This window comes from Schistocerca piceifrons, chromosome 1 (genome assembly GCF_021461385.2).
Source record: "Schistocerca piceifrons isolate TAMUIC-IGC-003096 chromosome 1, iqSchPice1.1, whole genome shotgun sequence".
NCBI lineage: Eukaryota > Metazoa > Arthropoda > Insecta > Orthoptera > Acrididae > Schistocerca > Schistocerca piceifrons.
This window is the reverse complement of record NC_060138.1, coordinates 1,060,275,467-1,060,293,228: the sequence shown is the minus strand read 5'-3', so window position 1 is coordinate 1,060,293,228 and position 17,762 is coordinate 1,060,275,467. Positions and strand designations below refer to the sequence as shown.

The window sequence follows — 17,762 nt, the reverse complement described above, 5'->3', positions numbered from 1 at the left end:
ATCCCAGTGCACTTCTTTCACCCATGGAACTTTTGTCTTCCTGTTCTCCTGGAAGAGAAGAACCTTGTTGGCGAGCCTCTCTGATACCATTCTTTTAATATGTCCATAGAAAGACAGTCTTCTTTTCTTCATTGTGGTGGTGATATTTTCAAGTCGTTGATAAAGTTCTTGCTATTCATTAGATATTTTTCTGGGCCCAAGAATCTTTCCAAGGAATTACCTTTCTTTCTTTTCCAAGTCTGAAAGTCCCTTCCTGGTTGTTGTCTCAGATGCATATAAACATTCAGGTTTGACGACTGTGCTGTAGTGTTGGAATTTGGCCTGGTATGAGAGTGATTTAGATTTGTATGTGTTCTGACACAATCTGAATGCTATTTCCATTTTTCTTGCCCGTTCTTCAATTGCTGCCTTTTCATTGTTGTTTGGAGACAAAATCTGGTACTTGAACTTTTGAACTCTTTCGATGTCGTCATACTTGGTCCTCATTGTCCAGACTGGATCAGTGGCATTTATGTTCATATATTGTGTCTTCTCAAAAGATATTTGCAATCGTACTTTCACTGCTGTTTCCTTGAGGACTTCAATCTGTTTAGTTGCAATTTGCAGATTCTCTGCAAAAAACACTGTATCATCTGCAAACGCGAGGCATTCAAATGTAAGACCAGACTGTTTGCGGCCTAGCCTAATTCTATTTTGAAAGTTGAACTGACTCTTTTCGCCATTCCCTGATAACTTTTCTAAAACACAGTTGAACAAGATCGGAGAGAGACCGTCTCCTAGTCTCAAACCTGTTTTGATTTCAAAGGGCTCTGACAGTTCTAAAAATTTAATTTGTGATCGGGTGTTTGTTAGTATTTGCTGAATAAGCCTCGTTTTTTATCACCAATCCTAAATTCTTTCAGCACTTCTATTAATGTGTCTCTATCAACGAACTCGTACGACTCTTTAAAATCCACAAATGTCATTATAACTTTATCAACTGCTAGTGTCTTTGTTTTGATTAAGGTTTTGATGGTAAAGATCTGCTGTGCACACGATCTTCCTGTCTTAAAGCCGGCTTGATATTCACCTAATTGTTGATCTATGTGTTGTTCTATTTTATGTTTGAGAGCAATTGCAAGGATCTTGTATGCTACTTGTAGAAGTGATATTCCTCTGCAATTATTGACTTTGGATTTGTCTCCTTTCTTGTGCAGTGGATGGATGGCAGCATCTCTCCATTCGTCTGGGATCTCTCCCATGAGTCAGATTTTTTGAAAGTCTTTCAAGTCGTCGTTCCAGGAAACTGTCTCCTGCTTACTTCTAAAGTTCTGCAACAATTGAATCTTTGCCAGACACTTTGTTATTTTTCAAGCCCCTGATGATCTTTCGTATTTCATTTTTATCTGGTGGAGTGGAATCAGGAAGTTTGTTTTATGGTTTGTGGAAGTTTAATTTTTCTGGTGGTGGGTCACAGCTGAGCAACTCTTTGAAGTATCTAGCCAAGTGTTCACAATTCTGTTTGTTGTTCATAATCAATTTGCCCTGATCAATTTTGAAACAGATGTTGGGTGATGAGTAACCTCTTTAGTTTTGATTTAAGTGTCAGATAGAAGCTTCTGGTGTTGTTCTTCTGGAAATTCTCTTTTAGCTCCTTTAATTGATCTCTTTCAAACCTTCGTTTGGTGTTCCTAAATACTTTTTCTGTCCTCCTCCTTTGGGTTTTAAATTCTTCGAAGTTCTGTTTGGTAGAATTCCACTTGTGCCAAGCTTCAGAACGCTTCGGTAGGGCATCTTCACATTCATCATCCCACCATGGATATCTCTTTTTCTTAGCAAGGAAAATTGTTTGTTTCGCTGCTTCCTGAATCTTTTGAGCCATTTTGTTCCACTCGTTGGAGTTTAACGTGTCAAGTTTATACTGATACTTCACAACTATTTCTTCACTGATTTTCAGTTCTTCAATTCTGTACTTCTGTATTCTGAAGGTTTTCTTTCTCCGATTGCTGGGGATTGGTTTCACTTTGACCCTTGTCAGATAATGGTCGGAATCAAAATTAGCAACTTTCTGCACTTTGCCGTTCATTATTTCCTTCGGGCTGGTGGTCGCTACATGATCAATCTGAAATTCTTCTAACATGGAATTGGGTGGTAGCCATTTTTTCATCTGCTTTCGAGCCGTCTTAAACTGGGCGAACGTAATTTTCATTCCAAATGATTCACGAACATCAATCAATCTTTCACCATTTCTGTTTGTCCTTCTGTGAGCTACATATTTGCCCATAATGCTCCGGAAATTTCTCTCTTTCCCATAAGGATCTTGACATGCTTGTCTGGGGTTATGAACAGTTCTTCTTCGAGTTGTGACCAAAATTCTTCTACCTTCTCTGGGTTCTTTCTATTGTCTTCATTGATTGGCGCATGGGCATTGAGTATGGTGAATAATTTGTTTCCACTTGCAAGAGTTACTATAGACAGTCTAGGAGATGGAGATATGAACTCTACTATAGATTCAGTTATAGAATTATGAATGAAGGAGGCAGTTCCAAGGATTAACGCTGCATTCTTCGTTTTCTCTGTTTTCTTAACTTTATTAGCTGGTCGACCTTTCTATATCCTGCAATTGCCCATAGCTGACACTTCATCTGTTGTGAATCTTGTTTCTTGGCCTGCTAGAAGTTTGATTTTGTATTTATCAAGTACTTTGATCAGTTCCTTTTGTTTTCCAATTTTCAATAGGGTGTTCACGTTAAGTGTACCAAGGAAATGTTTCTCCTTCGTTGTGAGTTTGCTAAGTGATGGATCCTCCGACTGATCCAACCATGATGGTGTAGGGCCCACAGAATCCATTGCCCTACTTGAACCAAGATTTTGGCCCCGGATTGAGCCGGCTGGTGTACTAGTTTCCGTACGTTGTGCCATCATGGTAGTTGCGCGGGTTTAGATTTGTGGGATAGGGTGAAACCCTACCCAAAAATATAACCAAGTTGGTGCGACCTGAAGTAACTAGAACAGCCGTCCCTAACATGGAATCAGACGCTGACCAGGAAGCCGCCCGATACGGGAACCGTTGCGCCTGGGTTTAATATGATTTCATCATGGAGTTTGCTCCCCTCGGTTCTTCCACTCTCAACGCCATTGGGAAATATACTGCTTCCTCTTCTGCCGCTAAGACCGTTGATTATTAAGACAAATTATTAAGAGAAATTTATTTGTATTTAACGTTTTATAAAGAAATGGCTGAAACCTTCTGGCACAGCAGCAGTACAAAATGCTTTTTTTGTGAAGTGTACGTCAAGTAATGTATTAGGGTTATTTGTTTAAATATGTGTTTGTGGCAGCCTTATTTATTGATAAGTAGCTCTCAGAATTGTATGTAAACAGTTTTACAAGCATCAGTGGTCAATATTTATGTAGTTTCACCAGCGAACCGAAGTACAAATAAGGTATGTGAACTACAAAAACCAAAAACAAAATGTAAAGAAAACCCATAAATCTTGAAGGGAAAGGTATTGATAAAATTGCACAAAAAACTGCACTTGAGTGGAAGCTAAACTTAAGCCTAAATAACCCTTTTTTGTGGGGTGTGATGGCAGCTAGTAACATTCTGTTCTCTTTAGTAATTCTTAATTGAATGAGACTTTTCTGTAGTGACTTTTCTCGCTTTTCTGTCTTCCTTTTCTAATATACAAGCGATCCCTACATATGTGCAATTCCGCGTAAAAGAGCTGAGAATCTTCTTGCGAAAAAAAAACATGGCAATAAAAAAAGAAGGGACGTGTCATTACGTCACAAACTTGAAGCCGACGCCTACCGTCTTAATAGCCCAAAATATTAGGTTCACCGCGGTGATACTTTTCCGTGACGTCACTCTGACGTGTTGGGTGCTTTTGTGGAGACGTTGGTTCAGTCTAAAGTATAAAAGAATCACATTTCATTCGTAAGTATTGCAATTAAAGCAATATTTTCTTTTGTAGAAATGAATTTTTATTGCACTTTTAATTTTATTGTAATGGTTTTATTTCTTTCATTTGACTTTAGATCTGCCTTACTTTACTCAGTGTCCGTTCTTTCATATGTCTTTCATGCCTTCCAAGTCGCAAACGCTCCGACATTTGGGCCACACTGTATCAGTGGTTTCGTCCCCGCATAACATAGGCTACGCAACCGCGCTGATTGTTGGGGCAGCATCTGATGGCCTAAATCCCGCTCGCCGATAACTGTTATTCATTGTTCACTCTTCCTCCCCATTGAAAAAAGATTCTGGCTAGAACAGCTGGAGACTGCGGTCATGTGTACGAGAGTTTAATAGGTGTGATTGAATGTGTAAGTGTGCTGTGCTTCCTTTCGGAAGAAGGCTTTGGCTGGAAATTCATATGCACTGTCTTTTCGTGTGCCTGCCTCGTGCTCGGTATGTGAATAGCAATCCATCCATTTCAAAATATAGTTATTCCTTCCTAACTTTGTTGTATGTTGTAAGTAATCCAGTGCACTTCAACAGGAACAGCGATGTGCGTAATTACAATACTAGAAGAAATAAATGACATTCATTACACCACATTAAGGTTATCTGTAGCGCAAACAGGAGTTCACAATGCTGCAACCAAAAGTTCTGATCACTTACTCATTGACATAAAATGCCTGACACACAGCAAAGTATAATTCGAAACTGAACTGAAAACGTATCTCCCTGATAACTCCTATGCTGCTTAAGATTATCTATTACTGTAATGTGTAAAAGGTGATTGGTAGAAATTACTAATATCTGTATGTCTTTAATTTTAAAAAAATGTAAAAACTAATATACGATCATATCGTTCCATATCACTACGATTTATCTTGCAAATGATTCATGGAACATGAACTAACTATAGCCATATTACAAAGCATGGTATAGAGTTATATACTTTGAATTCCTCATAGTGAAATTCAAAAGAAAAATCAAGCAGATGATCAAAGTAGACGTACATTCTAGTTATACTGTGTTTTGTTATTCCTGAAAATCTGGCAGAGTTACTGCCAAGAAATATCCCTATCCCGGGAAAAAATCAAATAGACTACTCTTGTATAGGTAGGCCTACATCTTACACAGATTAGGCTATCATTACCAAAAAGTTACATACATGTTAAAGCAAAATATCCACATTAAGGGGTTTTAAGCGTTTGAGACCAGTCCCATAATTACATTTATAGCATCCAGTAACGGTGGAAGATACTTAAAAAATTCTATCGTTTTCAAACCTGTTAAGTTGCTATTATTGGACACACGCTGAATGACGCATCTTAGGTAAGATTTCAAGTGAGAAGATGAGTAAACTACAGCGAGACTAATATACTGACAATCTAATAAAACGAGAACTCTTTATCGCATGTAGTTCTGTTTCTTTGACATTTCAGCGCTCAGAGCTGTTCTAAACTGAAGCCTACACTCACATTTTTGGTAAATATTGAACGGGGCCTCTCCACGCCCACACTTGCATGGTGACCGTTCAGAATGATTTGTCACTTCTTCTTTGGTTAGTACCTAAAAAGAATACCGCGAAAATTCAACTATTTATTTATGCCTGGTTTGTTAACCATTTGTAACTTTCAGAGAAGAGTCACGAGTGGGGAGTTTTGAGTAAAACCTACACATTTATCTTGTCGCCAAATTTAAATTAGTATCTTTCGCCAAAGCTCACCGAAGTTTACACAGTCTTACCCGACAAAAGTGTTGCGCAGACGCAATTGCGAGAGAATTCTGAAACAGTGGTTTATTAAGTTTAATATGTGACGAACTGAGGAAAAGTAAGGTGAGCATCTTATGAAAAAGGGCATTCTAGGGACAAAATAAACTTGTAATGACTTCACTTACATTGTTCCAAAACCCATAGTATTTCTCGTTTCACGAGCTATCGGTGGCCCATAAAAATCACATTCTTTCATCGGAAAAGTCGGTAGTTAGTGGAATAATACGGTAGATAATGACGTTTTGCGTGATAACCATACAGGAAAATACTGTCCCATTTGTGTGCTGTCATTTGCCAAAATCTCATTTCGATATCTCAAACCTTTTATGAAATAGAGGAATGTTGTGGATATTTCATTCTGGCTTTATCGCTGACGCGGTGCGAACGCAAATGAGTGAGCTACGTCAGATCAATTTTCTCAAGATTGGTGACAGATAGAAACCTCCAACTAAGTCGAAAGAAAAATTCAATATGACAGCATACGCAGCAACATATTACATAATATCCGCCAGATGTAAAATCATAGCGACCCCTATTTTTCATTGCAAACATTCTCGAATTTCGCGAAGTGTCTTTCTTCCACATAATGTCCCAATAACTATGACCATTAACGAAGTGATGGGCACATCATAATGAACCTGACGTGTAAAGCTACAGGTAAAGCAAAAATGAAATTTTTTACCGATTAAGTCCTGTAAGTATTTGTATGGAGTGTAGCCATGTATGGAAGTGAAACATGGACGATAAATAGCTTGGACAAGAAGAGAATAGAAGCTTTCGAAATGTGGTGCTACAGAAGAATGCTGAAGATTAGATGGGTAGATCACATAACTAATGAGGAAGTATTGAATAGGATTGAGGAGAAGAGAAGTTTGTGGCACAACTTGACCAGAAGAAGGGATCGGTTGGTAGGACATGTTCTGAGGCATCAAGGGATCACCAATTTAGCATTGGAGGGCAGCGTGGAGGGTAAAAATCGTAGAGGGAGACCAAGAGATGAATACACTAAGCAGATTCAGAAGGATGTAGGTTGCAGTAGGTACTGGGAGATGAAAATGCACAGGATAGAGTAGCATGGAGAGCTGCATCAAACCAGTCTCAGGACTGAAGACCCCAACAACAACAACAAGTCCTGTAAAATAGTTTGAGAAAGATTGCAGGGCGTGCGGGTCGATTCTGTCATCGCCGAGCGGCCGAAAGGCGGCAAATGCCCGTCTTCGCCTCCCCTCCCCTTTTCTGACAAAGGAATTAACTCTACCAGTTCTTTTTTGGACGAAAACTGGTCGGTTTCGTCGGCCACCTTGAGCTATACACGATGCGCCTAAACCGTACACCTATGCACCAGCGCTCGAAGCGGGCGTACCGATTACACACGTCGGTTTTCACGTTGACATATTACACCATCCACGCGGAATGCACCTGGCGCACATGCGCAGTAGATGGTAATAACGCGCAAAAAGCAAATAGACCTGTGTATCTCTTGTAAAGCCGTTCGTTCTACCGCACGAAACGCAAGGGAGACCATGTGACATATTGGAACGTCATCCGTTGACATTATTTCCGTGAAGCCCGAAGATCCGCAAGAATTTCGGAACTTCGTGAGGACGAACATGGCCAGTGGCAGCTGCTTTGTAAGAGCACGGAGTGGCCGAGCGGTTCTAGGCGCTACAGTCTGGAACCGCGCGACCGCTACGGTCGCAGGTTTGAATCCTGCCTCGGGCATGGATGTGTGTGATGTCCTTAGGTTAGTTAGTTTTAAGTAGTTCTAAGTTCTAGGGGACTGATGACCTCAGAAGTAAATTCCCATAATGCTCAGAACCATTTTGTAAGAGCACCCAAACTTCCGACACTTAGCGGATTTATTTGTTATTTTTCTTTGAACGATGTTAATCGTAACATAGACGCTGCAATCTGAAAGACATAGTACTTAATACACACCGCGCCAAGACTCCATGAAATTTGGCAACAGTGTCGCAAGCACACCCTCAGTTGTGCACGTTTTAGGGAGTTTTTGAGCATGCGCAACACAACGTGCACGGCTCACGATGTGCGCAGCTAGCCGTTGCCACCTTCGACCATGGATACTAGTAGACTGGCCTTGCTGTGCAGAAGCCGCAGGGCTGGTGTGGCTCCAACATAAACCAAATGACTGTTGGCAAAACGTGGCGGGATTTCAAATCAGCGGTCTGCCATCCTATGTTTGTATCGTATTTTCCCCACATTTCTCAATTGACTGCCAAACGCTTCCAACAAAGATTACTTTTTTATTTGCGAAAAATTATGCCAGAACTAAATTTGACCTGGATTTGTTCACAGTACCATTTATAAAATCTAACAAATACATCAAACGCCACTCAGTCAACTATAAGTGCCAAAATTGTCGACTTTAGGAGCAAGTCCATTTCAGAGTATCAATTTTAGGTGCACTTCAAAGGTTCAGTTCCCACTGTTTTTACAAAATTTTAAACTATCAGTTTAAAAAAATGATATTTTAGGTGAAAGGTGAGACTTTGAAGTTTCAGAAAATAATTTTGGAGCCTAGGTTTAAAAATTACAGACACTGTAAGTATAAATTATAAATATACATTGTAAATAATAACTAACCTATCAAAACACTTCTCCGCGAAGTGCTTCGAGCAAAGGCGCGTATGTGCAGATGGCTTAAAGTTTTTCCGTTTCAGGGCCTGTATCCAAAGCTGCCTTCGGCTTCCATCCTTAGCGAACCTATGAGTAGGAACGAGAAACAATTATACTTACTTCTGTAACCGAATTATCACAGATACTTTCCAAAATGTAATATGAGTCTGACTTTACAGGCATCACTTTCAACACTTTAATTTACGTGATACTCTATTTCAAGTGTAAAAAAGATATAAAAGTCACTTCAGCAGATTTCAATAAACGCATGTGCACTATCATAGAAACACTCATACGTGAAATGTAATGCCATTTCCCCCGACAAAACGTTGAGTACAGCCATAAGCGCAACACGAAACAACCATGTTTTGCCAACATTCACGTGACTTCAGCCCAGAGATGTTGGAGCCACGAAAATGAGGTCAGGGTCAGTCTATTATATTTATGGTCGAAGGTTGCCACTCAAGTGTATGTCAGTGCCACCAGGTGGTAGGTAGCACACTGCGACAGGCTTATTCCCGTTCGCTCGGCATGAATACTCTTCAGATCCGCAAATTCGCTCGTTACATACTGCTGTAAAATCAAATTGGTCGTCAGTATATGTTAAAGTTGTACTGACAGTAAACATATTTTGTAGGTTTCTGAATGAGTTGTAATCTACTTGAGTCGCTGACAAGGGGAACTATAAATCGCACCCCCTCCGATTTTGTGGTAAGAGGGCCCAGTGGACAGCAGGTCAAAACCTGAACACAGGTCAAGTATGAAAACAGGAAGAAGGTGTACTGAACAATGAAAAAAAAAAAAACTTGTGAATGGTCCAAGGAAAAGCAGTCAATATGAGCAAGCTCACACGGTATTCGACTACTAAGCAGGCGACTCGTGATCAAATCCCCAGGGTACCAATTTTTTTCCGTTGTTCGCTGTATTCAAATTTTGGTCTGTGTCGTCCGTTTGCGAAAGCGAGGTGTAAGGAAGGGACCTATAATGACAGTTCATTCTGCACAACTGCTCTGTTAGCAGCCAAAAAGAAAAGTGGCTTTCGAATGAGGATCACAAGCTGTTGGTGAAAACTCAACCGCATCCTCCACCGGTAAACACGCCTGATGTGTCATACACAGCATTAGTGACAGTACGTGTGTCATATGATAGGAAACTCTTACTGATGCAACTGATTTGCACTCCTGGTGAGTGAGATATGCCTCCTTGCTCACTTTAGGTGTTCGTATGAATGTGATGATCACTCCCAAGGAACTGATGAAAACACAAGCTGCAAAAAAATGAACGCAACCGTTTATCAATTACACACTTTATCTGTGTTGTGTCGAAGTTTGAAGTTTTGACTCTTGAATTCCTTTGTTGCAACATAGTTTACATCCGTTTATTCGTTGTTTTCATTTCTGTGTGATGTCTATGTGGTTTCTCGCCTGCTCTCACCATTCATCACATTTACTTGCGCCGGCCGCGGTGGTCTAGCGGTTCTAGGCGCGCAGTCCGGAACCGCGCGACTGCTACGGTCCTGTGTGTGATGTCCTTAGATTATTTAGGTTTAAGTAGTTCTAAGTTCTAGGGGCTGATGACCACAGATGTTAAGTCCCATAGTGCTCAGAGCCATTTGAACCATATTTACTTGCGACGGTAACGTATTCGTACCACGTGACTCATATTTTGTTACCAGTGTGTAGCTTGACAACTGCCAAGACTACAGGAAGAGAACAGACATTTCAGTGACCGGACGGACAGTTCATAATGTTGTGAAAGAAAAATAAAATAAAAACATATGGCACAAAGGATTTTTGAACACGGCTAGCCCGATTCACTGTACAACACCGTGATGACACGCCTCTGAATTCGCGCTTAATATTGCACTGTTTCTATTTTTTTATACCGGGTGATCAAAAAGTCAGTATAAATTTGAAAACTTAATAAACCACGGAATAATGTAAATGGAGAGGTAAAAATTGACACACATGCTTGGAATGACATTTTACACATGCTTGGAATGACATTTTATTAGAACAAAAAAAAAAGTTCACAAAATGTCCGACGGATGGCGCTGGACAGCAAAACGTCAGTAACTGCTACCGTGACGGGTAAGAGGTACGCCGATATGTTACAGAATCGCATCATCCCCAGCCTGACTGATAAACACCTGCTGGAACTACGATGTTTATGCAGGATGGCGCTCCACCCCTTATTGCTAGACGCGTGAAAGATCTCTTGCGCGCGTCGTTTGGTGATGATCGTATGCTCAGCCGCCACTTTCGTCATGCTTGGCCTCCCAGGTCCCCAGACCTCAGTCCGTGCGATTATTGGCTTTGGGGTTACCTGAAGACGCAAGTGTATCGTGCTCTACGGATGCTGAAAGACAACATCCGACGCCAGTGCCTCACCATAACTCTGGACATGCTTTACAGTGCTGTTCACAACACTATTCCTCGACTATGGCTATTGTTGAGGAATGATGGTGGACGTATTGAGCATTTCCTGTAAAGAACATCATCTTTGCTTTGTCTTACTTTGTTATGCTAATTATTGCTATTCTGATCAGATGAAGCGCCATCTGTCGGACATTTTTTAACTTTTGTATTTTTTTGGTTCTAATACAACCCCACGTCATTCCAAGCATGTTTGTCAATTTGTACCTCTCTATCTACATTATTCCGTGATTTATTCAGTTTTCAAATTTATACTGACTTTTTGATCACATGGTATTATTCAGTACACCGTCTTCCTATTTTCATGCTTGATCTTCGTCCAGTTTCAGACGGGCTATCGAGACTTCTTCCCACTAAATCTGAAGGGGGTGCGTGGGAGTTTCCCTTGTGAGAAACATTGGGGCGTAAAGCACATCACCGTCCATTGTAAGACTGTAGGATTTATTCATGCTTCTGAAATCTGTTGATCTTATGGTGAGTCAGATTTACCTGTGCTGTGGGCCCACATTGCATACATGAAAATTCACGAAAAGCTGTATCAATGGTTTCTCTGTTATTCACTTAATTGTGGGACTGACAGCGGTGTGGCTTAGACCCATATGGATCTCAGCGTCTCATTTGTATTCTAATCAAGTGACCATGTTGGTAGACATTGCTACTTGAGTTTAACCATTTCCACAAACGGCAATTTGTGGTTCAAAATGGTTCAAATGGCTCTGAGCACTATGCGACTTAACTTCTGAGGTCATCAGTCGCCTAGAACTTAGAACTAATTAAACCTAACTAACCTAAGGACACCACACACATCCATGCCCGAGGCAGGATTCGAACCTGCGACCGTAGCGGTCGCTCGGCTCCAGACTGTAGCGCCTAGAACCGCACGACCACTCCGGCCGGCGGCAATTTGTGTTTGGAGTTGGTTGTTTACTGGGCGGTAATTGGCTTTCATGTGAAGTGTAAACATGAGCTATGTTGAATCTATTTTAAATGGTAACAGAAAAGTACAGCTTTGAGGACGGGCCGTGCTCAAGTTGTTGTATGGGTGCAGCGTCAAATACATCTCTTAGGGATCTTGCATATTTGTCCGAAAAAATAGAAAAGCACAAAAACTCCTACTTACGCTAAAATCCGGAACGGCCAGTTGTGAGAACTTACGCATTATTTCGTTATTGCCCCGAAGTGTACATAATTATATACAAAACAACAAAATTCCACCAAACAACTCTTTTCTCAGAGAAGTTATGCATCGTATTATATGGCTCTAAGCACTATGGGGCTTAAAATCTGAGGTCATCGGTCCCCTAGACCTAATCTAAGGACATCACACACATCCATGTCCGAGGCAGGATTCGGACCTGCTACCGTAGCAGCAGCGCGGTTCCAGACTGAAGTGCGTAGAACCGCTCGTCCACAGCAGCCAGCTGTATCTTATTATAATTATTGTTATTAATGTTGTTGTAGTTGGCAGTGGCTGTAGATTTGTAAATTTTGTGGTAAGCATAGCATAACCCTTATACAGCATATGCTATTAATTTCACTCTGTCAAATTTTTCTGAATCTAAAAATTTGTGAACGCCTAGAATGTATTCTCACGAGCCACCACTGGTCATGGCCTGTTTCGATATCCTGCTGTCTATGATAGAAGATGGAATTAGCAAGTGTGACACAGTCCTAAGGGAGGTTACCTCGGCTTCTCAAAAGTAAGAATTAAATCACACGTTTATATGTCTCGTTATCATACCAGCCTAGATCACTGATAAAATACCGGTACGTGCCCTGTTGTGTTGCGGGCTGGGTGTAACATTGTTTCCTGGCGACTGGGCAATATCTGACTTTCAGCCACAGAATAGCACAGCCCATTTCAAAAGTTGTTGTGGATGTTGCATTGCAGTGGTTTGCAACTCCTTAAGGACCATTACTTAAAGGTGCACCTGTGTTATTTTTCAGAGTACTACTCAGAGTTTTGCAGTCCTTGTCTGTTGATGTGTGGGATGTCCTTAGGTTAGTTACGTTTAAGTAGTTCTAAGTCTAGGGGACTGATGACCTCATAAGTTAAGTCCCATAGTGCTTAGATCCATTTGAGCACTGTGCGAAACTGCACAGACTTTCTCGCCTATCATTGCCAGTTTCTCCTCCCTGGCATGCTGAAATAAAACAAGAGATGCAACCAAATTAAACATGATGTTTCGTAAGCTAAGGCATTGCGATACAAATCAAAAATCACCGTGTAACCTTATATGCATATTACTCATAAATTATTTTATTATGATACAGCGGGTCATGTATACACCTTCCCTTGGTGTATGTCTTAATTACACCCCTAAAAGCCTGTTAACTCCATTCCATTTCTAGAATACGAAGCAACCAGTGGAAAGAAATCTGAAAATTGCCACTAGTCATCGAACAATAAGCAAATAATTAACAGAAAACACTCCGGTTTCCCCTTCTGCGCAAGTGTGCTTGCGCTGATTGACGGCAGTTTAGAACTGCTCTTGATTCTGGCGCGCGGATGATGTGTCTGCTTTATGTTCGTAGTTTCACCCGTCTAACCGCTAGATGGCTGTCGCGCTAGACCAGTATCGACCGCGGTGTATCGTCGTGTACACACTTTTAAGTGTGTGGTGCCACCTCTGTCCTTTTACCTCCATGAAAAAAACCGCAGTTTCCGCGAAAAAACGATCGAGGCCGGCCAATGTGTATTGGCATTTCCGAACGAACACGAAATCTATTCTGCGCATTTGAATGCTCACTTCAAAGATATTCCACTCTTATAAATCAGCTGTTTCGCCGTCTTTATCTTCAGTGTTCAAGTTGACAGATCATTCGGACGAGGCGGTGTCTTGCGTTACATTCGTCTGGACTAAGACTGAAGTTTACAGTACTACACAGTAAAACCGTGTTTCCCAATCACTGAGCAGTATATATGATTTGAATGTGCGTAACCATAATGTCATCAAAACATTGTGAAATAAGTAAATAATTACGTTTGTATTCAGCGTGGAATATACGGTACACAACCGCAGCAGGGAGTAAAATCAACACTGAAATGTCATGTACAGTAGGAGACTCGCAACTTCTGCATATATGCTTTTTCACACCTGCACCCTCGCCAGTTATCGTGTACAGTGGTGTGTGCTGGCGGCGAAGTCAATCACAGAAATGTGGAGTTCAATTAAAAAAAAAAAACTGTAGAATAATAACACAAGACTACTGTTAATGAATCGTTGTTTAACGCCACAGTACTTACTCTTCTTCTTGTAAAAGCGGTCTGTTAAATGTTAAGTTGCTTTAGTACATGATACTACGATAAAGTGAACGTTGTCGCTAAACTCAAGACAAATTTATTAAGTCTCGTTTATCCCGTGCTTTTACATTCATTTACTGTTTATCAAATTGCAGTCTCAGTTTTAGTTATTTCCTGTTACAGTATAGCGGAAGTTTATTGTCTCGCGCAAGAATTGACTTTAATGTACAATAGACTCGTCAAAACACAAAAATTGGTGTAATGTTTTTTCCCCCTAAAATATCGTTAATATGATATACTGTACTGGATACGTAACTGATACACAGTTCATGATTTCAATTAAAATGACAAGCTGTAAACATAAGTATGTGTTTTCTCCATCTCAAATTTTCATATCATCTTTCATGACCTCTTCAGTTGAATAATATCAATTCTGCACCAGTTCGTCATATCTCTCTCTCTCTCTCTCTCTCTCTCTCTCTCTCTCTCTCTCTCTTTCTTTCCTTTGGCTTTGTATATTCATAGTTGCTGCTATCCTTTCCAACAGCTATTTGCTGCATGTTTTCTGTGGCATTTCTGAATGGCTGTACTTTTTGTATTGCCATTTACCTGTTCAGGTAAACTAACAACACTGTCTCATCTGTTACGCAGGAAATGTTAACTAGTACAGTTATTCAGTTATCTACTGTAAGATAAATTAATTATTACTGTCAAAGTACACTGACAATTTTGCTTCAGCTACTCTTTGCATGTAATATGCATGTATGTTCGATTAAGTGCTGTTTTATTGCACATTCATTATAGTGCTGCATAACGTAGCCTCATTTTTCTAATATCAGGTTTATTTCTTTTCTTTTACAGTGATGAGAAGATGGCAATGAAGGCAAATTAATAGTTGTATGATTCTATTTTTTTACAAAAAGCAGTGCTGATATTTTAAAAATTTGTTCATATGAACGAAACGGTTTTATCAACACCACACAAAGTGGCATGTGTGAGAGAAATGCTTCTACACATATTGACGATGAAAATTATGATGTTTTTAAAATAAATAAAGTGGACATTTTATGATTATGTGTGACAATGTTTTATCTAGCTCAGTGGACAGTGAGATCCTAACTGGAGATGAAGAAAAGCTGGCTGACAATTACAACCATCCCATTGAAGGTCTAATTTATACACCATGTAACATACCAGGCCCAGGAGCTAATATTGAAGACTTTGAAACACAATATGCTGTGGGATGCAGCTGCAGAAATGGTATTTGTGTTTCAGAATTGGATTGTGAATGTATAAGATCTTACAACAGAAGCTATGATGGAAACGGGTGCTTGTTGCCAGAGAGGATTGTTGGTTGTATTATGGAGTGCAACTCCTTGTGTCTTTGTGGACACGAGTCCAGATGTGGAAATAGAATTTGTCAACTTGGTCCAGCAGATGGGCTGGAGATATGTATGACAGGTAATGGGAAAGGTATGGGACTCAGGACAACAAAGAAAATTGCTGTAGGTTCTTTTATCTGTGAATATGCTGGAGAAATAATAGGAATAGAGGAAGCAAAGCGTAGAGCACAGTCACAAAGTGACAGTGACATGAACTATATATTTGTTTTGAATGAACATTTAGCCAATGGTAATTTGTTAAAAACCTGTGTTGATCCTACAGTGATTGGAAACATTGGTCGTTATATCAATCATTCTTGTCAGCCGAATTCAGTTGTCATCCCAGTGAGAACAAACACGCTAATTCCTAAAATTGGTATCTTTGCTGCAGATGTGATACAGCCTGGTGAAGAAATAACATTTGATTATGGAGGTAACAGCAGTGCTGAATGTAATGTAAAGAGCAACAAACTTTGCCTTTGTGGTTCTACCAATTGTAAAAAGTACCTTCCATATGATGCTTTGTTGTATTTAGAGTGAAAATGTAATATACATACACTTATGTGGATTTAAGTTTTAAATGTAGTTCATTAGATCATTAAGAATGAAGGAATATATTGTTATTGTAATGTGTTAAGATTGTTGACAATTTCAGTGTATCTCTGGAATAATGGTGCAAACTGCTGCTACTGTTAAATATGAAGTATCAGTTAATGCAAACTTGTATAATAGAGTACGGCAGCTCTTTTATATATAAAATAGTCATGAAGCTATAATGAATGGCCTTTTATTTTACACATTATCAAATTTCTGAGAATAGAGTTAAGAAGATTTTTTTAGCAATTTTCCTGACATTGAACCATAGCAACTTTGTATTTGACAGGATTGTGGTGTGTGTCAAGTATCATGTGCAATTTAAGTACACACACATTTTTACCACTGCATACTGATTCTGACAGTGCACAGAGGTAGCGTGAGTGCTGATACACTCTATTGGAGGATTCGAAAGTTGGAAAGGGCCATTTTTAGAGATATGTCCTGTTAAACGTTAGTTCACATCAGTGTCAGGGTACAAATGTGTTGGAAACTATGTTAAGGTTATATGCCCTTTTTGCCAACAGAGGTAGGGCATGGAGGTATTTTCATACATGAAATGTTTACTTGAGAACCCTTGGTAATGTCTACCACTATCTGTCACCATAAGAAACTATCAGAGCCCATGGATCCAATTGCATCCTGCAAAGTAACCCGTTCCTTCAGCAAGACCCCCCGGGGTGGATTAAGGATGTAGCAGTCGCTATCCAGGATCGCCAATGGACGCTGCAATGATTTTAGACACCATTCACAGACCAACCTTTTCAAGCATCTCTATGCCAAGGCTCGCTACTTTATTAAGTAGAGTAAAAAGGAATGCCAGGAGCGCAACTTTTTCTCTCTGGGACTATATGCCTCTTCATTGCAGGTTTGGTCCAAGCTCTGTAGCTTTTTGGACCACCAGTGACAATCAACTTTCCAGGGTCGTATCCTATAGATAACTCTGTGAACTGATCCATCGGTCTTTGCAGAATACCTCGCAGCACACTTCGTGACTGCTTCAGTGTCTTCTTCCTCTACTGCTACATTTCTGCAGCAGAAATGCTGAGTTGAACAAATGCCCCTCTGTTTCATCCCTCATCGAGCTCCTATAATGACCCCTTCACTGAATGGGGATTCGTGCTGGGTCTTACCTCTTCACATGACACGACCCCAGACTCAGATTCCAACCAAAACCAGATGATCCAACACTTGAACGTTACCCAGTGGCAACATGTCCTCAGCGTCTTCAACTGCATTTGGCTCACAGATGCCTTCCCATTGCAGTGGCGAGACAGGGTAGCTATCCCCATCCGTAGGTCGGCATAGAACCCAACGTCTCTCAACTCCTACTACCCAATTAGCCTGACCAATGTACTTTGTAAATTGCTTGAGAGGGTGGTTAGCTTTAAATTATATTGGGTACTCGAATCTTGGGGCCTTTTGTCCCTGTATCAGTGTGGCTTCTGGGAAGGACAATCCACAACTGACAATTTACTCCGATTGGAAACAAGCAATCCAAGAGGCTTGTACTAATTACCGGCACCTTGTTGTGGTCTTCTTTGACCTACATAAGGCATATGACACAGCTTGGCACCATCATATTTTAGTTACTCTCCATGACTGGGGCTTTCGCCCCCCCCCCCCCCCCCCCTCCTTCCAAGTTTTCAAGTTTTATCGCACTGGCTCTTCCGCGTTCGAGTTGGCATTTCACTCAGTAGTCCTTGGATCCAGGAGAACAGTATGCCACAGGGTTGTGTGTTAAGTGTCACACTCTTCCTCA

At 40.5% G+C, this 17,762-nt stretch overlaps 2 protein-coding genes across 3 annotated transcripts in view; both read left to right on the top strand.

The window, feature by feature from the left end:
* Positions 1–15,098, top strand: part of LOC124748395 (traB domain-containing protein) — a 142,170-nt gene extending 127,072 nt beyond the window's left edge. For both annotated transcript variants that reach the window (XM_047248960.1, XM_047248961.1), the window contains one exon: positions 14,886–15,098. In XM_047248960.1, coding sequence (XP_047104916.1) covers positions 14,886–14,888 — 3 coding nt within the window. In that variant the 3' untranslated portion in view covers positions 14,889–15,098. The remainder of the gene's footprint in view (positions 1–14,885) is intronic.
* Positions 15,098–15,946, top strand: LOC124777553 (histone-lysine N-methyltransferase SETMAR). The gene has a single exon (XM_047253010.1). The coding sequence runs from the start codon at positions 15,098–15,100 to the stop codon at positions 15,944–15,946; it is 849 nt and encodes a 282-aa protein (XP_047108966.1).
* The last annotated feature ends 1,816 nt before the right edge of the window (positions 15,947–17,762 follow it).